This window comes from Pungitius pungitius, chromosome 13, assembly GCF_949316345.1.
Source record: "Pungitius pungitius chromosome 13, fPunPun2.1, whole genome shotgun sequence".
In the NCBI taxonomy this organism is placed as follows: domain Eukaryota; kingdom Metazoa; phylum Chordata; class Actinopteri; order Perciformes; family Gasterosteidae; genus Pungitius; species Pungitius pungitius.
This window is the reverse complement of record NC_084912.1, coordinates 8,584,158-8,611,053: the sequence shown is the minus strand read 5'-3', so window position 1 is coordinate 8,611,053 and position 26,896 is coordinate 8,584,158. Positions and strand designations below refer to the sequence as shown.

Genomic DNA, 26,896 nt, shown 5'->3' with positions numbered 1-26,896 from the left:
ACGCTATTGACATTGTTGCTTGCTGCTGCTGCGCCGCTGTTTGCTACGCTGCTACAGTTGTGATTTTTCTTTTACGTTGAGCACGTTATGCATATGTTGGACTAATACTTCAATAAACCTGTCAAAACGCATCATTGGATCGGAGCGGAATTTTTCTTTGGTACAGCGCGTCACAATCCGCTACACCCATAACTTAGCCTCTCAGCGACTGTTTATTTGAATACATGTCGCTACATTTTGTCAACAAAAACCTACACGGCATTAGGAAGCAATTGCGGACGTTGAAAGGACCATCGGAGATAAAGGACGGCACTAACTTTCAATCCGGAGGAAGCACTCATGTGTGTTCATGTGCGTTAAGCTGTATATATTGGAAGGTATGCGGCGCATATGCTGTTGTTCGTCTATTGGGGACGTTATTGGATTGAACACCGTTTGAGTTGGTCGTACCGATTGCTGGCATTGATTGTGCGGATTCGGTGCTGTATATCTCCATACTGTCAGATGATGAATCTCCGCTTCATCTCTTTGGAAATTGCCGCTGCTATGCTAATGTGCGTGACGTTTCCGGATCTGTGGAAGTGTTTGGATGCACTGTAGCCGACCTCAATGCTACACTGAAACCCCGCTTTGGCTCTTTGAGATTGCTGTTGCTCTGCTATTGTACATGACGTGTTTGTACATGTTTGAATGTTGAAGTGGATGCACATTTATTGAGAAGTAACTGAAAAATAAAATGAGTCAAAAGGTTGGTTCTAGTTCTGAAATGGAGAAGGAGAAAAGGCAATCTAAGCCCACAGCAAAGGCTTTGGCAAACAAAATCGAAACGCTTCAAAATGAAAGGAGAAAGAGTGTGGATAAAATTAAAGGGTTCATACAACAAATGAAAACATTCATGAGAAATAAGGAAAATGTTTCACAAGTACAATCTCTGTTGGAAAGTTTAATTGATTGTTGTGGAAAGGCCACCAAGTCACATGACCTGCTGATTCCTTTACTCCCTGAAGAGCAACAGAAGATCCAAAGTGAATGGTTTTCGGACATCGTGACCTATAACAACACATTTCAAAAACGTGTTAACCAATGGTTGATTGAGCCAGATGAATTGCTTGAGTTACATGAGCAAACTGATTATGGTGAAATGAAGGAACAGGAGTTGCCTCCAAAACCTGATGAAACTCAGCAACTGGCTGCCTTGATTGTTGATGCAGACGAGCTGCAAGATTATGTAAAACCAAATGACAGTGTGTCAAATGTGGGAAGCAGAGTGTCCAAATCACAAAGTTCTGCCACAGGAAGAGAGTCTGTTGATTCCAGGATTTCTTCTGCACGTCTCAAAACAGAGGCTGATTTGGCAGCTTTAAGGACAAGACAAAGATTATTAAAAAATAAACATGAATTGGAAGAGGAGGAGGAGCGGCTACGTAAAAGGAAGGAACAACTTAAGTTGGATGAAGAAATTGCAGCAAACATGGCAAGACTGGATGTGCTAAAGTCTGGGAGCATCTTGAGTGAGAGAACCTCAATATCGAAGCGCTCTGATGGAATGAACTCCTATCTGGTAAGAGAACAAAAACTGATCCTCAATGCTAAAGCAACGCCATTTGTACCACAAAGGTCAGATGAAATCAACTATGCTTACCTGGATGCAAGAACAAGACCTAATGAGAGAAATCCATCTCAGGTAATTAATTCACATGGACCCAATCTACATGCAGTGAATCACAGTACTCTAGAAGGGATGCAAGATGGAAATGCTTTAAACACTGGTCCAAATGAAGATCAAAACAATATGTTGGACATTATGAGGAAACAAAATGAAATAACATCACTGTTGGTGCAACAGCAGTGCCTTTCATCTTTGCCTAAGAGGGAGATACCAATCTTTGATGGTGATCCATTAAAATATCATGCATTTGTGAAGGCTTTCGAGAACGGTGTTGAGAGGAACACTACAAATCACAGTGACAGACTGTATTTCTTGGAACAGCACACAAGGGGTCACCCTAGAGAACTGATCAGGAGTTGCCAGCATATGGAGCCGGAGAGAGGATATGCTAAAGCAAAAGCATTGTTAAAGAAGCAGTTTGGAAATGAGCAGAGAATTTCATACGCATACATGGAAAAGGCTCTTTCATGGCCGCCAATCAAGAATGAAGATGCAAAGGCTCTTTGCGATTATAGCCTTTTTCTCAGAGGTTGCTGTAACGTTATGGAAGAGGTGCAATATATGCATGAACTGGACATACCTGCTAACATGCTAACCATCATAAAAAAGTTGCCTTACAAATTTCGAGACAAATGGCGTTCTACAGCCTGTGAACTACAGGATAGACGCAGCCAGAGAGCCACATTCATTGACCTCACCATTTTCATAGAGAAACAAGTGCGGATTCTAACTGACCCAGTGTTTGGAAGCATACAGGACGCTCCATCACTGACAACTAATAGAGGAGTGAACAAGCTAAATTCACAAACTCGTTCTGGAATAAAGGGAACCAGCTTTGCCACCACTGTAGCTCCTGTGATAGCCAAGACTCAGCCAGAAACTAGCCGAAAGGAGTGTGTGGAGTTTGCGAGGAGCACATGCATCTGCTGTGGAAAAGGACATGCTTTGGATTTGTGTCCGCAGTTGGGGAAGAAGGCACACAAAGAGAAGATAGGCTTCTTAAGAGAGAAGGGTGTCTGTTTTGGCTGTTTGTGCGTTGGACACATGAGCAGAGTTTGCAGAAAGCGGATTTCCTGTGGAAGATGTGGTCTTAAACACCCAACTGTTCTTCACATTCCACAAAAAGACAAGGATCCGGACGAAGCTGAGAGGAAAGCAGAGGTGTCCGTCGACAGCGCCCTGATGTCAAGTGGGCTTACAGGGGCTGGTGATCACGATTGCAAACTTCCAATAGTTCCAGTGCAAGTTAAGTCCAAGAAGGGCAATACGATTGTCACCACCTATGCTTTCTTGGACCCAGGAAGTACGGCCGTGTTCTGCACAGAAGCACTAAGGGAAAAACTTAATGTTCCAGGAAAGAGGGTCCGTATTCTCCTACGGACGATGGGCCAAGAGAAAGTGGTGAGCAGTTACATTGTGCCAGGACTTGAAGTTGCCGGCTTGACTGGGGAGCATTTCTGTGAGCTGCCCAAGGCTTACACTCAAACACACCTGCCTGTTCACAAAAGAAACATACCAAAACAAAGTGACATCCAGAAATGGTCTTATTTGAAACCTGTTCACTTGCCTGAAATTAATGCTGGAATTGAGTTGTTGATTGGGACAAATGTCTTCAAAGCCTTGGAACCCTTGGAAGTGATTCGCAGTGTAGGAGATGGACCCTATGCAATCAGGACAATGCTGGGCTGGACAGTGAATGGGCCTCTGGATGAAGACTGTGGCAGTGAGCAGCCAGAGTTTACCGTGAACAGAGTGTCAGTTGTGACTTTAGATGAACAGCAGCAGTTTAAGACAGACTTCCCTGAGTGCAGCGTGGAGGAACAGCCTGCCATGTCGAGAGAGGAACAAAAGTTCATGGAGCTTATTACAAGTTCAGCAAAACCGGTCAAGGGCCATTATCAGATCAACCTGCCATTGAGGAATAAGGACGTTAGTATGCCAAAGAATAGAAGGATCATTGAGCAGCGTGCTTTACATCTGAAGAAGAGGCTTCAGAAGGATCCCTCATTTCATGCTGACTATAAAACCTTCATGGAAGATCTGCTCGTCAAAGGTTATGCAGAAAGGGTGCCTGAAGAGGATTTGGAACGTAGTGATGGTAGGGTTTGGTACATCCCGCATCAAGGTGTTTACCATCCTACGAAAAGGAAGATAAGGATTGTCTTTGATTGTGGAGCTAGTTTCCAAGGAACATCACTTAATGCTCAACTCTTACAGGGCCCAGACCTCACAAGTTCACTGATTGGAGTGATGAGCAGGTTCAGGAAGGAACCAGTTGTCATCCTGGCGGACGTGGAGGCAATGTTTCACCAGGTCAGGGTACCACCTGAGGATGCTGACTTCTTAAGGTTCCTCTGGTGGCCTGCTGGAGACTTAAGTCAAGATTATGTGGACTTCAGGATGCTGGTGCATCTCTTTGGGGCAACGTCCTCTCCCAGTTGTGCCAATTTCGCCCTCAGGAAATGCGCAGAGGACAACAAAGGACAATTCAGCAAGGAAGCACTGGATAAAGTCCTACATAACTTTTACGTGGATGACTGCCTAGTATCCGTGGCTTCAGAGGAAAGAGCTGTATCTCTTTATCATGAGCTCATCGCAGTCTGTGCCAAAGGTGGGTTCCGACTCATGAAGTGGATAAGCAACAGGCGTGATGTCCTAAATGCAATACCTGAAGAGCACAGAGCCAAAGACGTGAAATTGTTGGACATGGACCAAGAGTCGCCACCCATTGAGAGAGTTCTTGGTGTGGAGTGGTGCATTCAGTCTGATACTTTTAAGTTCAAGATTGTTGTTAAGGACAGACCACTCACTAGGAGAGGAATCCTCTCAACGGTTAGCTCTATATATGATCCTCTTGGGAGCGTGAGTCCTGTTGTCTTGTCTGCCAAGAAGATCTTAAGGGATCTGTGTAGAAGAGCACTTGGCTGGGACGACGTCATACCCCAGACTGTGGCGCAGGAGTGGACAAGTTGGCTAGATGAACTCCGTCAGTTGGAGAAATGTAACGTCATGAGGTGTCTGAAACCATTAGATTTTGGTGAAGTGACTACAGCACAATTACATCATTTCTGTGATGCAAGCGAGGATGGCTATGGAGCGGTGACTTACCTGCTGTCACGAAATACACAATCACAGGTGCACAGTGCTTTTGTCATGGGAAAGGCGAGGGTGGCACCATTGAAACCGGCCACCATCCCCCGAATGGAGCTCATCGCTGCCACCATGGCCAGTCGCATGGACATACTGTGGAGGAGAGAGCTGCACATGCAACTTCAAAACTCTGTGTTTTGGACCGACAGCACCTCGGTGCTCAAATACATCAGAAATGAGACATCCAGGTTCAAAGTCTTTGTTGCCAACAGAGTCACAGAAATTCGCAAGGCTTCCCAACCATCTCAGTGGAGGTATGTTGGATCAGCTAGTAATCCAGCTGATGTTGCCTCCAGGGGTGTGAAAGGTGCTTTATTTGTCAAGGATGCAACATGGGTGTCAGGGCCTCGTTTTCTCCTTCAATCAGAGAGTGAGTGGCCTGTCAACCCCGAGGGTATTCAGCGACTAGCCACAGATGACCCTGAAGTCAAGGAGGAAACCACAGTGAATGCTGTACAGGCCAGTGAGGAGGCTGATGCAGTGTCTTGCATGATCCACCACTTCAGCTCTTGGATCCGTCTGAGAAAGTCTGTAGCCTGGATCTTGAGATTCAAAACTTTGCTCTTATCTTTCTGTCAGAAGAGGAAACAGTTGAATGTGGTTCTTGAAAAATCAGGATTGGATGAAGAACAGCAACGACTCTCATCGCAGAGGGATATGGAAACTTTCAAGAGGAAGACACTCTCAAGTTGTCTATCAGTGGAGGAGTTGGAGCAATCAGAGATGGAGATCATTAAATTCAGCCAAAGGAGAAGGTTTCCAGAGGAATTCGCCATGCTGGAAAAAGGCAAAAGTGTCAAAGCTCACAGTCACATCCACACGCTCTGCCCACTATTGGAAGATGGGGTTCTGAGAGTTGGTGGACGGCTCAGCAGGTCATCTATGCCAGCGGAAGCTAAGCATCCCGTAATACTGGCAAAAGATTTGCATATCTCAACCCTTCTGCTGAGACACGTCCATCAAGAAGTGGGACATTGCGGGCGAAACCACATGTTGTCCAAGCTGCGTGAGAAGTACTGGATCTCAGGAGCTAGTACAGCCATAAGGAGTGTTCTGTCCAAATGTGTGAGCTGTCGACGTCTGAATGCTCAGCCAGTGTCTCAGCTGATGGGAGATTTACCATCTGAAAGGGTGACTCCAGATGAACCCCCATTTACTCGGGTAGGAGTAGACTACTTTGGACCTTTCGAGGTGAGGAGCAGAAGAAGTGTAGTGAAGAGGTATGGAGTAATTTTTACTTGCATGGCCATAAGAGCAATCCACATTGAAGTGGCACCTTCACTCGACACCGATGCCTTCATAAATGCTCTCAGGCGCTTTATAGCAAGACGTGGTCAAGTACGGGAATTGCGCTCAGATAATGGGACGAATTTCAGAGGAGCAGAACAAGAACTGAAAGTATCCATTGACCAGTGGAATCAGAGGCAGATTAATGACGTACTACTTCAGAAAGGGATAAAATGGACCTTTAATCCTCCAACTGGCAGCCATCATGGTGGTTCTTGGGAGCGGTTGATTCGATCAGTCCGTAAAGTCCTCAACTCCACCTTGAATGTGCAAAATTTGGATGAAGAAGGACTTCACACAGTTCTCTGTGAGGCGGAAGCTATTATCAATGGTCGACCGATAACGAAAGCTTCCATGGATCCTCATGACCTGGAAGCGTTGACACCTAATCACCTGCTGCGTTTGAAGGCATTACCATCTTTGCCACCAGGAATCTTCCAGGAAGCAGACATGTATGCACGCAGGAGGTGGAAGCAAGTCCAGTACATGTCAGACTTGTTCTGGAAGAGATGGGTTAAGGAGTACTTACCTCAGTTGCAGGAGCGGCAGAGATGGTCAGGAGCGAAGCGAAACCTTGTTCCTGGGGATCTGGTGCTTGTAGTGGACAGTGCAGTACCTCGTAACTCCTGGGTTGTAGGACGAGTCCTACAAACCTTTCCGGACCGAAGGGGCTTTGTGCGTCAGGTGCGTGTCAAGACTAAGAGTAGCAGCCTGATCCGGCCTATAACCAAGGTATGCCTGCTGCAGGAGGCCGATCCTCGAGGTGAGGCAGATGACAAGGCCTAGACTTCTGAATAGACCTATGACTTTACTTTGACGTTTGACTAATAGTGACTGTGGTGAACACAGATCACAGGGCTATGTGCTGGCAACCTCTGGCCCTAATGACTGACCTCTCACAAAATAAGGAAGACCGGAAGAAGAAAAAGAAGAAGAATGTAATGGAGCTATGTATTCTGTTTATTTTAATTATTTCATGACTCCTATTGTGTGTAATTATTAAATAGTAGTTTAATAATTAGGGGCTGGTGTGTAGGAGCCACGAAGGTGATTATTATATATGTTCTGTCTAATATAAAATGATAGTGGATATGAGTTTAATGGTGTATATTTGGGACACTTGGGTTGTTATATTTGTTGGGTTTGTTAATTGCATATGACCGTAATTGGGGGCGGTAACTTTTGGACTGATTATAATAGCAGGCACAGACGGAAGTAGCGAGGGAGGAAAGAGAGGGTGAGTGACGGGGACGCCGTATTTTTGTTGACCGCTATCGCTATCGCTATCGCTAACGCTTGTTGAACGCTATTGACATTGTTGCTTGCTGCTGCTGCGCCGCTGTTTGCTACGCTGCTACAGTTGTGATTTTTCTTTTACGTTGAGCACGTTATGCATATGTTGGACTAATACTTCAATAAACCTGTCAAAACGCATCATTGGATCGGAGCGGAATTTTTCTTTGGTACAGCGCGTCACAATCCGCTACACCCATAACTTAGCCTCTCAGCGACTGTTTATTTGAATACATGTCGCTACAGTTGGCTCACCAAACAAAAAGTCTGTATGAGGGAGAAAGGGCACAACGTTTACAAGTTAAATAAATAAACAAGATGAATATAGTTGACTTATAGTTTGTTAGTGGCAAGTGACACTTCTGTTCAATTTCATTAGTCTACTGATGAACAAATGGTCCTTCGAAAGGTCGAAACCCAACAAAGAACCAAGTAAAGATCTCCCTTGTGTCAAGTTCACATCCGTAACATTTTGCATTGTCTATTTCAAAATGAGTAGTATACAAGGGCTAAGAGTTTACAGCTATGCTTTGTACTTAAGCACTATGATGCACTGTGCTAATTGCTAGCAATACAAGGCCAACATGCTTGCAAAGACATTCCCAACATGCAGATCTCTAACAGGAGCAATATTTATGTGCTGACCATCTTAACATGTTGGCATGATAGCATTTGCTGATTAGCACTAAGCCCAAAGTGAGTGGCTGAGACTGATAAGAAAGTCATTAAACCCAAATATTGGGAAGTCCGTCGAGATGCTCCATCATGCTCCAAAGCAGAATTTGGGGCACCACAGGCAGTGAGCAAAGGGAGTGTAGGGAATATACCTGATATTGGCATTGTCAGGTAACAAAAAGTGTTTTTTTAACATATTTCTTCATACCACTTGGTGTCTCTTCTATAGAGATTTTACCCTCTTGCTTTGAAAGGCTGGAATAATCAATGAGCCCTAATCACATACTTGTCACCAATTTTGGATCTTTAGCTTTCAGCTCTTAGTTTTAGTTTTCCAAAAACGAGACTTGCGTGTTTGTGCCATGGCTGTCCTTGAGTGTGTGTATGTTTGCAGTTTGCAGCATTGAGAGAGAAAAGTACAAAGCAAACTCCTGCAATGCAAACAGAATGAATGAGGTTTTGGGTTCAGACTTGCACTCCCTTTGAAGATGTTATTCCTTCAATGTACCACCTTTGATTGCAACGGTACAGAAGTGGAGGGTGGAAGCAAGTGTGTGTGTGTGTGTGTGCGTGTGTGTGTAGTGGGAGCAGACAAAGAGAGAGTCTCTTAAAGATTGCATTACAATGAGTAAAACGGGAAGAAAATTGTAATGTGGAACATCAAAGTGACACGGCAGAGTGGCTTTGTGACATATTCCATCTTTTTAACCCTGCAACCTTTTCTTTTGTTTTAGCCACCAGTCGCTCATTAGACGGGTCATTGGCTCACAGGCGGATGTCTATATTTCATTGATTGTATGCATAATTCGACAGTTATATTAGAAAAGTCCTTTCAAATGATAAAGGAACTATATATACTTTATATAAAATGTGACCATGCAATGAGGAAGAGGGGAACAGACAGCTCACATGCAAAACTTGTGCTGAAGTAATGGAAAGATATAATCCGTACTTAAGGGGGATATTCAGCATTTTTCTACCTATATTCTATTTCCATTCGTTTTAGGAAACTGCTTATTGAGCTACAACTCTGCAGCGGCAAAATGAGCCGCTGTGTTTTAAATCATGCGATTCCACACAATCAATGTCAATTGTAATTTTTTCTCTCCACTGGCTCAGAATGTGATGTAAAGTGTCTGACACCGTTATGAAAAGGACCCTACAGAAGTATTAAGCATTGCCTCCATCCGGCCTTTTTTTATGCCGTTTTAAGACGCGTCGCTGCAGCCCTCTCTTACATTCTCATACACGTCTAAAGCAACGAGTCACACATGACATGATAAAAAAAGGACGGATAAATCGTAAAGTAAAGAAAGATATTCAAGTAGGGTACTCTAAAAAATGTTGGCCGACATTGACAATAACGATCGAAACGATTATGCGCAAAAACAAGCATTTTGACCATACGTACATGGACACAGCACTGAATAAAGTTGTTACTTTTTTTCGAGCTCAAGAGGCTACTGGACACATTTTAAAAATGTGTTCTTCATTAGACCCAAAAATTAGTAAAAAGAAGGTCACGGTTTGAAATAACAAGGTTGTCCTTCATAAGAACTGAATACCATCTGTTCTCTCTCCTTTTCTCCCTCACAACTGCCTCTCTCTCTCTCTCTCTCTCTCTCTCTCTCTCTCTCTTTCTCTCTCTCTCTTCTTCTGTAAAGTGCAGCCGTTCACTTTTCCACTGGTTTATCTCTAGTTAACATTATGCCGGTATAGCAGGGCCAGCATCAGCTTGTCGCGACGTGCTTAGGGTCACAAGCGGACCAGGTGGTGATTGTCCAGTGGCTTGTCTATCTCCTGGACACTGCCAAGGCGCCCTGGATTAAGGCCCCGAAACTCACCAAACTGCTCGCGGTGCTTTGATTACAGCAGAATGAAACAATGATTATTGAGGGAACAAACACGCTATATAGATAGTTAATTATATAATAATAGTAATTATATGTTACCTCAGTCGACCCAACGCATTCTAGATGGTTGCATTACTAGAAAAGAACAAAACGTCAGCTTTGGAGGGCTGGAGCAGTTGGGGACCCCAATAAGGTTCATTCTGTCTGCAGAAGCCTCATGCTTTTAAAAATGTGTAAACTCTCCTACTGGTTTTGCAATCTTCTTTTTGAACCTTGAACCTTGAACATTTTAATCTATCATTTGTGAAACCTATCTCACAATTGCAAAAACCTGCACTTTCCCATTTTTTCCAAATGAGCAACAGACATTACAGCAAAGAAGTCTCTCATGTATAACTAATAACCATAATTAGCAGATGGTCCAACGATGGCAAATGTCAAGTATTTATTTGACCACAGGCAGCAAAGCCCACTGAAAATAAAACATCTTGGATGTCAGTGGTTGGAAATGGATTGCATTTTTTCACTTGTGCACATTATAAATATTCCCCCAGATGAGCCTTTTTTGTGCCAAATAACTTTACAATCTCCTCTATAAATGATCAATTGATTCCATTATCATCATTTGCTCAGTTTCCAGTGACCTTTGTGTGCATATAATACATCTTCCCTGTACATCTACTGTAACTCAAGAATGCTTGATCTATAAAGTAGAAACTAAAAAAGTTGGACTTAAATTGAAATGTAAATAAATTTGCTAATTGCAACACAAAGCTATTTTTGGTTATTGCCTATTAAGGAAGTTTTATTCATCCTTGCAATAATTTCATTCTCAAAGTCCATGTAACATGAAGACATCACATCCAGTGCACCAGACATTTTTTCCTCTCTCTCCGCACCGCTTTCATTAATTTCTCCCACTATCTCGCCCTCCATCGTTTTGCTTCGTTGGGCCTGCCGCTCCGTTAATCTCACCGCGTCTATTAATTAGTCCACATCTTCAATGTTGCATGTAATAATGGTGGATAACAAAGGTGATGCAGATATTAGAGAGATAAGCACAATTCTTCAGTCAATCACTTTAAATTCGCCCGAAGATTAGAAGATGGATTAACTTCTGCCTGGCTGACGTCCAGACAGACGGAAAACAGCTTCTGCTGCAAATCCAATATGTCGGTTTGCAAAATATATCTGTTCCCTCACGTCTGATAAGATGCTTCAAAGTTACAATGATAATGCACCCAAGTTTCCAACCGACATTTCAGAATAATGTATTATCCTTCATAGACGCCTGTACCTTGCCTATCCTGCACTAAGGTAATGACAAAGAGTGTTTGCATTGCCATTTCATTTTAATGCATAGGGGGCTCTGTACTATCAGTTTAACTAGATAACCGAGGAATTGTCTATACAGCATGTCTGTGGTTAATTGGAGGGTCCAGGGTGCACTAAATGGACAAGGAGAACAGACAGGGGTAATTACCAGTGTGTGTGTGTGTGTGTGTGTGTGTGTGCATGTGTGTGTGACGGTGCTGAGGCAACTGCATCAGCAAAAAGTCAATTACACACTTGACATGAAATAAATAATACAAATTCCTATCATTGCGTTTCCCAGCGGACACATGGAGTAGATTATGTGACCACATTCCTTCAAAGCTACAGGAGCTGACCTCTGCAACATCGTTGTGTCTTGCTCTACAAAACATTTGCACCCTGTCCTGTCGCTTCCTTGGGGCCAGGGGCCCATCCAGTTTAATGGTGGATGTTCTTGAACCGAGCCCTGCAGACACGTTACTCACCCTAAACCTGTCAGCGCTTTGTCTACAGCGACACACGTAATATAGAGGATAGAAAATTGAACACAAGGGCACAGAGCAGATCATTAAACATTTTCTGTTAAGGTACTTAGTATAAAAGAGAAAGAAATCACTGCTTCCAGAGCCAGGGCTCCCAGTGGGATGCTCAGGTCTCTATGGTTTTACTGGTTAGGCAATTCTAGCCCCGACAACGTTTTGAAACAACCTTTCTCAGCAGATAATCTTGCTGGAGACTTTTTTTTAAATGTACTTCACAGCCTGTAATCCTTACCAAAAGTTGCTATTGCCCACACTGTGCCGCTTTACAGTATTTTCATCTCTTGCCAGAATTATTTTTGCAAAGGGTTAAAAAGGTTAGTCTCTCTTAAGTAGCAGCTTGCAAAATTGAATTGAAAAGTCTAATATGTGAGTGCAGCTGCAGAGTAGAGCTTAAGGAAGAATATATTCTTACTCGGCTTTAAAAGCATAAAACTGAAGAAATATTTTAATATTTGGAGTAGGAACAAGGCCAGAAAGCAAAATCCCATATTTGTTCAACTTTACAAAAATCAATAGTGCCGCACATTTTGCATTACCGAAGGCTGGAGTGAAAATGTAAAAAGTTCAGTTTTCATGTCACTACATGGATTTCAATCATGTAATAATTAGTTACATTGCAGATTATCATTTAAAATTTCAAAACATATTCACTGACTGAAACTCCAAGCAAATGCATTTTGTAATTAACATTTGACATTTGACTCCATTCTACACTTTAATTGTATCCATATTCTTGTACGTGTGTTTGTTGGTGTAGTCTCAGATGAAGATGAAGTCTGCGGGCGTCGTGGACGGCGGCTTGTTCACAGAGAGCTATTGCAACATCTGCAATGCCCAGCTCATCTCCGAGTCCCAGCGCACCGCTCACTACGAGGTGAGTCCGTCTCTATCCCTGACGGGAATGTTTGCACCAAACAAGCTAAAGACTTCTTACGGCATTCCAGCCTCATTTGTAGCGATTTGGGCTTTCGCCATACTAAGCAGCGCTGATCCATTATACACAGACTTAATGCAGCGTGGTCACTCGCAAACAAACGCACGCAGGCGCACACTTTTTGTTCACATGTAGTCTACCTCTCTGCAGACTCCCTAAGAGTAATTTAATTAAAGCCCATTCAATAATCAGCCCTGTGCATTATTTAACTGGAGGGAGTGTGTTTGTGTGCACACGCGTGCACTGACACCGCATTGAGGTTGTCCTTGATTGCAAGACACAATTGGGATTAACAAGCAGACAAATGAGAGCAAGACCCTTATCTGGGGAGAATTAAGCATGGACAAGGACTGTGTGTGTTCATGAGAAGCATCCCTTGTACCCACCGACCTCCAGAAGCACACACCGCATTGAGCTGTGCAGAGAAATGTGCGAGCTGAGTCAGTGCGTTTCTTCATTGTCACCCTTTATAAAAAGGTCTCTGCAGAGGCCGCTAGATCAAGGAGACAGCCCGAGAAATAATTTGAACGCAAGGCGTTCTTGTGTGTTGGTTTCAATAGACTCAGACATAACAACAGGCTAAAGAAAGGAGCGCTATTGTTGGGTATGAATTATTGAGGAGGCTTTCCTCGATCCACTGGCAGCAAAGCCAGTCCTCTTCCATAACTACCAAAAAACACCAGTAGAAATATGGTGCAGATCAGCAGTTTTGTTACAATGAGTGGTAGATGCTAGTTTTAACCCCCCCCCAACTCAACTTGATTCAAAAAAAAAAAAAAGACAGAGACATGCACAGTCCATTAGAGTAGGGTGCGCACTGAGGGTCACAGCAGGGTAACCATGGTGACACAAGGTCCCGTTTTTAGACCGTATCCTAGAGCCATCAACAGCATGACCATTTGTACACCTATAAACACAAACACACACTAAGCCACACACACACTCACACAACCGCTGACACACTGAATTAAAGTAGCCTGACAAGTGAGGAGGCATGTGAGGTGGAGGGAGTGTGTGTCTGTGTGTGTGAGAGGGGGGGGGGGGGGATTCTCGTCCCGGGGGCAGAGAATCTAATCTAAGCACCGGAGCAGCGATTACAGTGTCACGGTCTCCTTTTTGCTTTCTTCATGTCACGTTCAGTCGTGATAAACTAAAAGATCCTAAATATATGACAATAAAACATAATTCCATCCATCATATGATCCACCTGAGCAGTGAACATTGAAGTGGTTCCTGTTCCCGACATAATAAATAAAATCAATCCCTTTTATTTTTTTACTAATGATGCTTTTCCCAACCATGATCTGGACATGTTTCCCTGCACTCTGTTGTATGATAATGTGAAAGTGACAAATCTCTTTGACATTGTTGACGCATGCTTCGGGAAAAATGAACTAAAAGATGAATTTCTAGATAATAAAAGTTGTTATGTGGTACAAAGGAGTAAAGGTCGACCAGCGTGGCAATAAAAAAAGGAATATGTATCGAGCAAGATAGCTGTCAACCTTGGAGACAAACAGAGAGCTGTCTCAACACATAAGCACTAATCTCACTACTCCCTGCAGTCTGTCCAGTGACTTTCATTGTTTGCTACCACAGTGACAGCAAGAAGCATCAAGGACGGCGCAATCTTCTTATAGCTAGTGTACATTTATTATCTTATTACAGATTTTACAGATTGCTACAGAATTACACTGTTTTAAATAGGTAATTGTTCACTCTTTAACATTGATTTTAGCTTTGTTGTGTATTCTTCGGTATTCTTCAAACAAGTTCATACCAGAATTAACGTTTTATATTCTACATGTTTAACATGTTCAATAATTTACCTCTAACAAATAGTTATTTTCAGTCAATGGAAAATAAAAGCATTACAATGTGACTGAATGCAATTTATACTGATGAATTATATGATGATGTGACCAGATTGAAGCATTTTACATTGTACTGGAGGTATTTTTTATCATGGTATTTACTCAACAGTACAAACAACCATCAACATTACTTCTTTTAATGTTCAAAATATTGCATAATATTTACATTTTAAGGCACCAGGATAATATTGTTTCACTTTCAATGTAATTTGAACTTTCCAAATGTTTGCCTCACTTCATGGGCCCAGTGCAGGACTATGCATTTAATTCAGAACCACCTCCCCTATCCCAACATCTTAATCAGGTCTCCCAGAGAGCCCAGGCTGGCCTGGCCATTAGTCAATTAGCCGAGCGCAAACTGTCTGCGAGCATCATCAGCTAAAACAGAGATAAAACGCTTGGAGGCAGCCAGTAGCCAAACTGGATTGATAATAATGTTTTTTTTCCCCCACTTGGCTCACTGGATGAAAACAAAATTCAGTTCATTGGTTGACACCTTTTCTCTCTCTCTCTCTCTTTCTCAGAGTAAGAAACATGCCAACAAAGTGCGTCTGTTCTACATGCTTCACCCTGAAGATGGAGGACCACCTTCCAAAAGACTGCGGCCAGATAACCCAGTATGCTCCCACTGAGTGTGTGTGTTTCTGTGTCTGTTTTGCATAACATACAGTGTGTAGCTTTGAAGATTAATTAACAAACTAAATGGACTGTTTTGCAGTGTAAACACACACACACACACAGAAGTGCATGTTAAAGTAGTTGCCTACTGAAATGTGTGCGTTTGGAGCATGTGTTCATGAGTTGGCTTGCCTCAGTCTGATCCTTTCCTGGGCCTGTCTACTTGCAGGCTTTGCCATTGCAGTAGAAAATACTCATGGGGATATTCGTTTGATCTGTTGTGCGCTATAATTCTCCCAGAAGAGGTTATGCCTTAGCCGTTGTGTTTCTGCACAGATTTAGTGGAGTCAGACGCCACCAAGCAGCTTTTTTTATCGGGCTGTAGCAGGCTACGGCTGGGGAGGTCAGTGCATTTTCAAAGGATTGTGTGTCCGCCGGTGTGCGTGTGCTTTAGGTGGACCATTGTGACTGTATATTTCTACAACCCCATCCTGGAATTTAAACCAATGCTGAGGATAACATTTGTGTCCACAGTCACATGTTTGGGATTCTGGAAGCATGATTTATTTCGGGGGTGATTGAATTAAGAACTTTCATTTGTGGCTATTTGTGTATGGATGAATGCGCCAAATGTATCTGAGGTATCAAGCCATAATAAACACACACACACAGACAGAATACATAGGGTACACACTTTGAGGACACAGCTGGTGGAAAAATTAAGCTAATGCACAAATCTAGCTGTGAGAGAGAGAGAGAGAGAGAGAGAGAGAGAGAGAGAGAGTGTCGTCCCATTAGCCAAGACCCTGAGCGTTCAAATTCATGCAAAGAATAAGAAATCAAAATGTTTGTAAAAAAGCCTCAACGCAAGTAATTTCCGATTGCACTTGAGGAATGAGCCATTTAAAAGAAACCTGATGAATAATTGTGCAGCACAAAGCAAAGGAAACAGAATGAAGTTATTATAGTTCCCATCAATAGAATCCAGCAGGTGTAAAGCCATAGACTATATGTAATAAGAAATACTCACCATGACGTCAGCCAAGATGCCGACATGTTGGTTTTTGCTCAACCTTACGCTGAAGAACAACCCTTTGGGGGTTGGGGGCGCTCTTTGTTTTGGTCATGTTTGCAGACACTAGACACAAGTATGCAACCTCTCCGTAAAACTGTAAAACCAAAATGAACACCTGCCATTATGTATCTCAATGAACTATTTGAACCATTTTTCTGAACTCAAGCACTTAAGGAGGTGATAAACGTGCACCAGGCTGCAGAGAATCAGTACACACGCATGTCAAGGGCACATGGGTTTAGAAAACACACTCACTCGCTGTAGAAATACTACACCTGCGTCTCCATCTGTCTAAGTGAATAAGACATGACTCAGCCCCTTCTGGCTTTCACCTCGTATGGGACACAACACACAAACAGACCATATGCACACACACACACACACACACACACACGGTCATCTGCCGTGCTGTGAGCACCACAGCTAGCAATTTGTTCGTAACCTTCCACGCAGAGATGTGACATTGATTATCTCAGAATGCCGGAAAAACTGACATAAGATGGTTCTGCAGGGATGAAATTCTCACCATACGATTTGGGGTAAACTTTTCTGCTTCCACCTCTTTCATCTTCCTTTTTCTCCCAGGGGAAGATTTGCACGTCTTCTCTCTGCACTTCATCTCTGTGTTTTTGGCCCTATTTTCTCGTATTGATTGACGTGGTGCAGTCCAACGGGAGCAGTTGCAAAGGATTTTTGCAGAGGGGATGAAGTGACTCTGCCCGGTGTGAAATACCATGGCTTGAGATGTGTGTGTGTGTGGAGGTGAAACTGTTCGTTACAGAACAAACAGAGTAAGTAGGTCGTGAAGGGGCTCCTCGATGAAAAGGGAAGAAGAATGTATCCATGTTTTGACCCTATTTTCCAACCTACTCTCTTACTCTGCTTGTGTAGTTTTCTACCTGCAGATGACAAAACGCTTTTTTCTCTTTTATTCTCTAATGCTAAATTTGGCCCTTTTCAATTTACACTTTCAGCGCTTCTTCAAACTCCAAATGAGAGCGTCTGTTTCCCTCTGCTCCTCCATGTGTATATTTAGCCATGTTTCCCACTGTGCCTCGACACCGAGCAGGGGGAGAAGTAAGGAGGAGCAGAGGAAAAAGAAAAACAGAAGGAGACGAAGATTAACACAGCTAATTAGGAATCTATTGTTAGGTGCCTGAGCAGGATAAAGCCAACCAAACAGAATCCATTCTGCGATAGAGGCACACTATCTGGCAGCGGATAAACAGGCATACATGCATCATGCGCGCACACATCCTCGACGATTAAGTCGCATGAAAAATAAATCTGTGATGGAGGAAAAGTAGACCGGGCGTTATTGACATGAGCGAAGTTAGGAATCTTGAAATTAAAAAAAATGAAGAAACGCAAAAGGTTGATGACTTCCAGCGAAGATAGATGACGGAGGAAAGTAGTGAGTCAGAGATGTCGTTTATTGTTTAAAGTGGAGTGGCAGCTGTAATGAGCTGAAAATTATTCATATGTCAGTCACCCACACGCACTTGAGATTGATTAAAACCTTCCCCGCACTTGCGTGACATGCGTCAATGTGCGACAGGGTTTGTGTTGCTGCCTTCTTTCAAGAAGATGCTTCTTTGTGTTGCAGCCCCATCGCCGTCGAGTGATTCCTTTTACTTTTCGCTGTGTTTTGACAGGTGAGATGACTGCAAACTGCATATAAGAATCATCTCAGCCTCTTTGTCCTGAGTCCAAAAAAACAACAACCATGCAGCTGTGGTACTCTGGCTTACTGCGGTTGATTTTTCCCTAACCTGCTACAGACAGAATTTGAGTTGTACAAGATCTCGACAGCGCTGCCCATGGGAGGGAAGAAGTAGATAAAGTATGCCAAGAGGGAAGTGGAGGGAAAGAAACATAGGATTCACAACTAAAGCATAAAGTACACATTTGAGTGGAGCAGAACAAGCAAAGACAAAGACAATGCATAGGGGAGATGAATGGATGAAATGAGGGGAGGGGGGGGGATTTGTCCTCAAGGGCATTGAGGTAATCTCCCATTCCCTGATTCCAATCATGAATAAAGATAGATATACTATAAGCTGTTTTCTACATATAGTGCACATAAACGCACTCACAACTAAACAAAGGAGCACAGACTTCCATTTTCTCCCTTTGGCAACATGAGACTTCATGAGTTAATAAAGCTAATAACGCACTACAAAATATACCAATCGAGACGGAAAAATTGTGCTACTGGTGTATAGGAGGGGGGGGGGGGGTTATGGGAAAGTTCAGAGCAACCCTTTAACACGATCACAGCAGGGACAGACACAAGGGGAGGAGAGGCAAGGAGGAGGAGGAGGAGGAGGAGGAGGAGAAGAGGGGGTGTCGAGGGCCTGCCAATACAGATAAATGTTTCATCCCACAACACGGAGAGTCACGGAGACTTGTGCCCAGAGGGAGAGGGGGGGGGGGGGGGGGGGGGCAGAGATACGGCCTGAGTGTGAGAGCAAGGCAGAAAGACAAAAAGCAAGAGAAGAAGAGAAGAAAAATAGAGAGGAAAAAGACAGAAAGAGAGCGACAGGACAGCTGAGAGACAAATCCAGGCCTCGGAGGTAAAGGTGTCCTTAACTCTCCCATCCGCTGCCCGTGATGCTAATCAGTGCTGACACAAGACACACACACACACACACACACACGGGCGCATTGACACACAGCACAAACTCTCCCAAACTTAGATCTGGTGTTGCAGACACTTCTATTATTGTCCTCTCGTTCACAACTGGACCTGAGAAAGAAAGCGCTGGTGTGGAAAAAAACAGAGAAAGTAAATAAAAGGAATTCAGTAGATGAAGCAAGAGACTTGCGAGGAATAAGCGCCTGGATGAACAGACTGTGAGACGGAGGAGGTTAAATATGAGCAGAGAGAAGAAGAAAGAAGCTGTGAAAGTGTTGAATATAAAAGGTTGTAGTGAGAGCCTGAAATACTCTTGTGTTTTTTTGTTGAACACATTACCTTTATTTATATACTGGCTGCCTAACATCACAACCATATGTGATTGTGTTCATTAATATTCTGCTATGACAGCCTCCCCTCTGAAAAGTCTGGGCTGCCAGCGTTTACCTCAATTTAGCCACAAGAGCGTTGGTGAGTTGAGGGAATGACGTCGGATGAAGCAGCAGGGCCTGGCTCGCAGCCCTGTGCTCATCCCCAGGGTGTCGGATGTGCTGTCAGGACTCCAAAACTAGAAGGATAAGCCTTTATAAAAAAAAAAAAAACTTGCTTTATCGATGGGGACGAGAAATGTCTCTTCCTCCAACTGTTGTGACAAAGTTTTAAGATTTTGCATTTTGAATTCATTGAACTGGAGGTTTAAGGAGCTTATAAAAGCCATGAAAACACTTGAATATGTGTTTACACAGTGTCTGTCTCTGCAAGCAGATCTCTGCTATTCTCCGGCTCTGCTCAGTCAACACATTCTATTATTTATATGATTTTCAGGACATTCTTTTAACATTTTGTGGGCCGTAAGGGGAAGCTTGAACTAGAGGTGCTATGTTTTCATTCATCTGTACGGGCTATTAAGGATGATTTCTCAAAATGACCACGACTGTCACGCAGTAGACGCTTTGCATGTTTGTGTATTTTATACATTTGTGTCAGTCAGGCGCTTGGTCTTTTTTTGTTTGTGTTCCTTACCCCCCGTTGGGAGCAACTCTCCCTCATCATTAGTAATGAACCATCAGCGGTGAAGGAGCCAAGCCACAGTCTCTGCCCAGAGAGACAGATGAATATTTGATCAGCCTTTCCCTTTGCTTTTGCTTTTGTGTGAGTGTGTGACTGTGTGTGTGTGTGTGTGTGTCTCTGTGTGTGTGTGTGTCTCTCAGAGGGAAACCGACGAGGCCCAGGAGGTCCGTGCGGAGCGTACAGCCTCACTCATCTCCCCCTTCTCCCCTTGTCTCACCTTCACCTCCCTCTTCCTCTCTTTTCACATTATTCCGTGCTCCTGGACCCCCCCGCCCCCCCGCCCCGTTCCCTTTGCACCCCAATCACACCCGCCTCCAATGTGGTCCATTTTTGGTCCCGTGACACATCTCCCCCTCTCCACCACGCACTCTTACCTTCTCCCCCTCCTCTCCTACTGCAGGACTGTGCGGAGACAGAGGTGGACAGGAACAAGTGCTGCACCTTGTGTAATATGTTCTTCACCTCCGCCATCGTGGCCCAGTCGCACTACCAGGGCAAGACGCACGCCAAGAGAGTTCGCCTGGTGCTGGGGGAGCCGCCTCGCACTCCCCCAGTCGCCACGACCAGCCCGACAAACACAGGTACCTGACGCCTACTTCCTGTTTCGCTGTCTCTGAATACGGATCAAACTCACACTTCCCAAACATGCGCTGTTGCTGCAATGAATTCATGGTGATCTCAGGTTCTGTTGTGTCCGTGATACGTACCAATCTTTGTATTCAGTGGAAAACAGCGACATCGAGAGCGATAACGTTGCCTTCAGGTACTTTATGAGGCGTTCAGGCTCCGGTCACTGAACATGAGTATTGGGTAAAGGAAAATTATAAAACATTATTATGATGCCTTCATATTTAATCTTGTTAAAAAAAAGGAGATAAACAGTTGTTTAACACAGATGTTTTGACAGCAACAAAAATAGATATCAGAGAGAATTACGCTTCACAGCACTAGCTCTAAGCAGCTTATAGTACATCATTAAAACTACAAATGACATCATTTGATGTCATTAGGAAAGATTCCATCTTTTTAATTCGAATCATGTGAATCGTATGATTTTGTGATGATTAAAAGAACATAAATGATTGTAATCAAGTTAAAAACAATCACTCCAGAGTAGTTGAGATCATTTTTTGAATAGTGGGAAAAATATATTTGTTGGAGATTTTTACTTTTCGGTGTGGAATGACGGGTGAGATGACTGCCGCCGAGAATAATCTCAGCCTCTTTGTCCTCGGTGCAAAAAAAACGTTAACACTTTAATTGATTTTTCTCTAACCTGCTACAACAATATTTGAGTTGTACAAGATCTCGACAGCGCTGCCCATGGGAGGGAAGAAGTGGATAAAGTATGCAAAGAGGCAAGTGGAGGGAAAGAAACATAGGATCCACAACTAAAACATGAAGTACACTTCATAGTGGAGGTGGATGATAATTATAAAAGTAAAGAAAATGCATAGAGGAGAGGAATGGATGGAATGAGAGGGGGGAGGGGATTTGTCCTCAAGGGCACTGACTGGTTATAGCATCTGGCCTAAAAGGCTCAAACAACAGAAAAAAGTATTTTGAACATCACGTATCGACAATAATCCAAATTCTGTCCGGGGGTCCTTTAAAAGTTTGCCCTGTTTTGCTTTTATGATGAATTCGGCTCAGCATCTGTTGATTTTGGGATTATCAATCGGATTCGTTCAGATCTGAAGTAAACTGGTGCTTTGGTGATCGATCAACCCTTTCAGCCCTGGCTGATGATTACATCTACTGGATTTCAATGTTGATGTTTTCACTCAGAGCTTTTCCTCCCTCAAGACCCCGGATAAACCAACCCACACCTCTACTTACACATGGCCAATACATTTACCACATGTCACTGGAGCGAAATCTATTTTAAACTCAAAAGGAGACATAGAAGTGGATTTGGAAAGCTTTACTCATGCGTCAGTCCAAACCTCTGGCCTGGATATCAGAAGGAAACGTCAGGTAATATTAAAATACCCCAAGAAGTAAAACTTTGAAGGTGAGGCACACAAGCAGCTGGCTCTTATGTTAAGTTAAAAAAAAATCACATTAACAAATTGAGACATCCATATATTCATATTTTTGTTCGTGATCATGATTGTTTAAGATTAGCTCTGTGTGTCAGTGCTTGTGACTCGTCTCCAGGGGAGCTTTACATAATGTGATTCAAATTGGATTCAAAGTGAAAATTCACAGAGCTATAAACACACAAACGCTACAAAATGGAATGTTATAAATAATCTAGCCCTTGAGTGACTTTGTTAAACTTTGGCCTACTTTGGAAGAGTGTCACCACAGTAGAGCCTGTTCAGCCGTGGAGTTGTGTGGTTTTGTGACAGTGGAATCTGGAGGAAAAAGGAAACAAGAGAGCGGGAGCAGGAATGGAGGAAGACTGACCTGAGAGAGAAGAAGCGGATTTCAGGAAAGATTAAAGTCAAACGGAACCTTCATAATCACTCTGAAATGAGCGCTGTGCAGAAGATGCACAGCCGAGCTGACAGGCTTCTGCAACACATGCACACCCACACACACACCCATCGACACGCACGCACACAATCGTCAGGAAAAAGAACACCCCAAGATGATTGATGGATGCACATTCATTCTGGACATTTACTTGCTTGTCAGGACACATGGGCACCAACATACTAAACACACTCAAGGAGGCCTGAGCCGCAGAAGCCCTTGAGAGGTGAAACACGGGGACTGTACCTGTGGTCCCTCCCCTTTCTGACACACACTCACACACTATCACGCACACTCTGAGTGCCCCGCTCCATGAAGAAAACACTTACTTCTGCTCCAGTGTGCAGAGATCACAGTCGTGGGAAAACGAAAGGGTTGGGACACAAGGGATGGGGAAGAAAAATACACCCGAGGATCTCCTCTTGTTGCTGCTCAGCACGCGCTGCTTCACCGAGCTGTCAGTGCTCAGGAGCTTCGCTCACGCAAAAGGCACACACACACACACACACACACACACACACACACACGCTGGAACGTTGTAGCAGGGATTTTAGAATGGCCTCGTCTTGGAGATTCATCTCAGAGAAGTGAAATGACAGTAGAAGAGTTAAAGGGTTGAGTTTTGTAAGCAAGATGACGAGTGTGGCAAAGGCAGTGTGAGTGAGTGTGGGGGTGAGATGAGCAGAGACAGCCATAGATACAGTAACTATGTGAACGCAGCTCGAACACACATCAAGGTATGAGCAGCCAATCAGCGTTCAGGGCTGGGACCTATGGGCAAGACAGCCACATTCAGCCCACAAAATATACATAAACGGGCACACCTCACGCTCACTGGCCCACACTTCATGCTATTCATTCGTTACCCGTGAGCTGATGGTTGTGGTGAGAGAAGAAGAAGAATGACTCATTTGGGCTTTAAAGCATGTGTGAGTGGGCTTGTGACTACGATATGAAATGTTTGAACTCACTGTATTTTGGCTGGCTGTAGTCGTTATAGCTCTATAGTCATTGACACGTTGTGCACGGCAAATGGGCACATTTGGACGTGCCATCTGGCATCATGCGCTTTCTCACACCATTTGGCTGTGGGCTTGACACCCCACCAGTATGATCAAATGAACAGTTTGAGCAGAGAGGATTTATTTGTTGCCTGGGCTGCACCTTACTCACACGAACAGCCTATTCTGGACCTTCATTCATGCACAAATACACACACACACACACACTCACACACACATTTTGTCAAGGGTTATGCATTGAATCCGTCACCCAAAACACCCACCAGCAAACAGACACGAGGGCAGCCACACGCACATTTGCAGTCTTCGCCGCGGGAGCCACAACCTCGTCCTGTGGACAAGCAGTGCCTGTTGGCTATTAATGGGCAATCGCCATGGTAACCAGCGTTGTGTCATGAGTAGCAGGTCACCTGGAAGTGTGCCTTTTTTTTCCATTCCTCAACGGAGAGGAGAGAGGATGTGGTTTTGAAAAAAAAGATGAAACATGAAGGTTCCGAGGTGCAGAAGATGTGAGTAGAAGCACTTGCACACTTGGCCCTAGATTCCTGATGGCTGATGTTCTGCAGATGTGACCTGCGATCTTTTAGTCTCAGTCTCCATTGGTACTTTCAAAACTCAAATGCACAACCCGAGAGAAATACTGTGTGCACATTTGAGTGAAAAATTGTATCAGATTTTATGTTCAAATAATAACTTCCTCTGCCCCCCCCCCCCCTCCAATTCCCCATCTACAATCCTTCAACCCTGACCCTTCTTCTCTACCTTCTCCCCCCCGCCAGACTCCTCCCCTTCCACCCCGCTGCCCGTGGACCCCGCCGCCTGCCCTCCTCCCGCCCCCGACCTGGCCTGGCCCTTGGCGGTGGTCGGCGGCAACGGCGGAAGGGAGGCTGGGAAATACTGCTGCCTGTGCGGAGCCTGGTTCAACAACCCTCTGATGGCCCAGCAGCACTACGAGGGCAAGAAACACCGCAGGAACGCAGCCAGAGCGCGCCTCCTGGAGCAGCTAGCGGGCAGCCTGGATGCCACGGAGAGCACAGGTCAGCCACTCGTGGAGGGCAGGAGGGGTGTTACGACTTTTGTACGAGGAGAGGCGATAGGGGGGGAGATTACGCTCACAGAGGTCAGCCACACCACTTATTCAGTCGGTAAAACATGCACCATCTGCCGGTCGCTGTAAGGAGCAGCTTGTTAACAGTCACTCCACATTTGTTCAAAAACATACGTTCAACCTAACTGACTCCAAAATCATTCAATTAATTCAGTCCAGAGGTATTGGATCAATCCCCTCCAATGGCCCACTGTTATATATGAACGCTACGTTATGAACATTATTGAATTGAATAATAAAGGACTCCATTTTATACGTCAAAGTGAAGTAAGCCTGTTAAAACATCATTTGTGGCCCAGAACGCGCTTTTACGACATCGAGTTGGATCGTCTTTCGTTTGGAGGCTTCAGACGTTTAATAGAAAGCTTTTGTAACAGGAGCATGTAGATTCACGGGCGATTAACAAGAAGACACAGTCGAGTTGCATCGTAGCACAAGTGGGAGCCAACATGTTTGGTGCTGGAGCCTTACGAGCGGGAGGAGGGACGGACCAGGTCAGTCATATCAGCTGAATCAACTCTGACCCTTGAAATCTCCAATCAATTCATGGAAATGTAATACTAGATCATTAGAGATCTTTGGAAGGTATTTACAGGGTTAGACACACGTGGTTTTGGCCTCTGTTTGCAGCAGTCTAACAGTTGTCTGGGGTCCCCTCAGCATATCTGTGCTTCTCAGTGCTAGCATTGCAGTGTGTTACTGGCAAAGTAAAATACCCTGTCAGCATGCGGCATGAAGCATACGACATCCCACACAGAATTAGGAACTTAAGAAAACGATTCATTTGAAATTGTTTCTTAATGTCCATTCTTAATTGGTAAAATTGAGATAAACAGTTATCATGGTGAGTCGCAGGCTGTAATTACTAATCTCCCCCTTAAGGTCTATTCATCTCCCACACAAACACTTCCAAGCACAAATGTAGCAGTAAGAGGACACTGATTTACATTTAATACGCACATTTTCTGCAAAAAGAGCATTCTAATTGAAATACGAATAGTCTTTGGCAGAGAGAGAGATTTTGTTTTGCTTTTTCCGAGAACTGATATCAGCCAACGTCGTCCTGCTGCGTCTCACACACACACACACACACACACAGGCACAAAACACCTTCACTGCGCACACATTCAAGTTTAACAGCCACAAAAAAAGACACTCTGTTAGACGAAGCCGCGCAGTTCGCTTTGTGCTCCAGGTGCCATGACACAAACCATCATCTCAAGAAGCCAATCATATTAAAAGCATGAGTCACGTTACCGCCTACTCCCGCTCAAAGGCTTATAAGTGGTGTCACGTTGTATATCGTCCACCATCCACACACACACACATACACCGTGACCCACATCCCAAAAACTTTTAGCTGCTTTTTGGGAGCTTTTGACCTCAAAGACATTTCAAATTGTGAGCATACAATATTACAGATCTCTTTTTCAAGGGCGGTGAAGTGTCTAAAGTGTCCCAAGTGAGCTTACAAGAGCCATCCACCGAGTGTGTGCTCCGGTGAATTTAGTCTGAATCACTTTGCTCCTCCCAACGCAGCTCCGTCGTCAAATGCCATTTGTTCTTCTTCAGTTAGACACACGGCAGAGACGCAACACTTTTACATCTTACACCATCGGCAGGCGTGATGTGAGAGGGGGGGGGGGGCGAGTTAAGGCCGCAACTGAGCTCAGAGACGAGAAGCAGAGTCGTCTCCGTCCTTTTGTCCTCCTTTTTCAGTTGTCCAAAGGTTTTGCCTTTACACCCTTGTTCCTTTTATCCCCCCCTTCTGCTGCCGTACTCTCTTGTGTCTGCTGTAGCTCTGGTTGTATTGTGTCAAAGTACGTGTGTGTGTGTGTGTGTGTGTGTGTGTGTGTGTGTGTGTGTGTGTGTGTGTGTGTGTGTGTGTGCATAATCTGTCGTCATGTCTCATCTGCCATCCTAATTAGATCCCCATGAAGCACGGTAAATTATTTACACACCAAGATATCCTCTCTTTCCAAACTATGACTACAGAATCCTTCTGGCATGTTGTCTGGCTGGGTCCTATTGATGAGACTGACCTTTACTCGCACTAGCATATTCTCAATTTGTCTCTCCCCCTTTTGCCGCCCCCCCTGCGCTAACACACCATCTCGACTGAAACATACCACAGAATCCTCCTGACATTTATATCAACACTTTTTCTCACTGCTGGATTTTCCTGGTGTAATTGCCCTGACAGGGCAGAGCGGAGAACAAGATTTTTGTTATTTTTCCACAACTAGGTGCCAGACGAAACCCTTGGAGACGGATTTCCGAGGTGGACGGGGT

The 26,896-nt window shown here is 44.1% G+C and overlaps 1 protein-coding gene across 1 annotated transcript in view; it reads left to right on the top strand.

Moving 5' to 3' along the window:
- zgc:171482 (zinc finger protein) overlaps positions 1-26,896 on the top strand; it is a 46,227-nt gene that overhangs the window by 6,284 nt on the left and 13,047 nt on the right. Inside the window, exons 2-5 of the mRNA XM_037465949.2 lie at positions 12,541-12,657; positions 15,116-15,208; positions 20,394-20,574; positions 24,276-24,533. Coding sequence (XP_037321846.2) covers positions 12,541-12,657; positions 15,116-15,208; positions 20,394-20,574; positions 24,276-24,533 — 649 coding nt within the window. The remainder of the gene's footprint in view (positions 1-12,540; positions 12,658-15,115; positions 15,209-20,393; positions 20,575-24,275; positions 24,534-26,896) is intronic.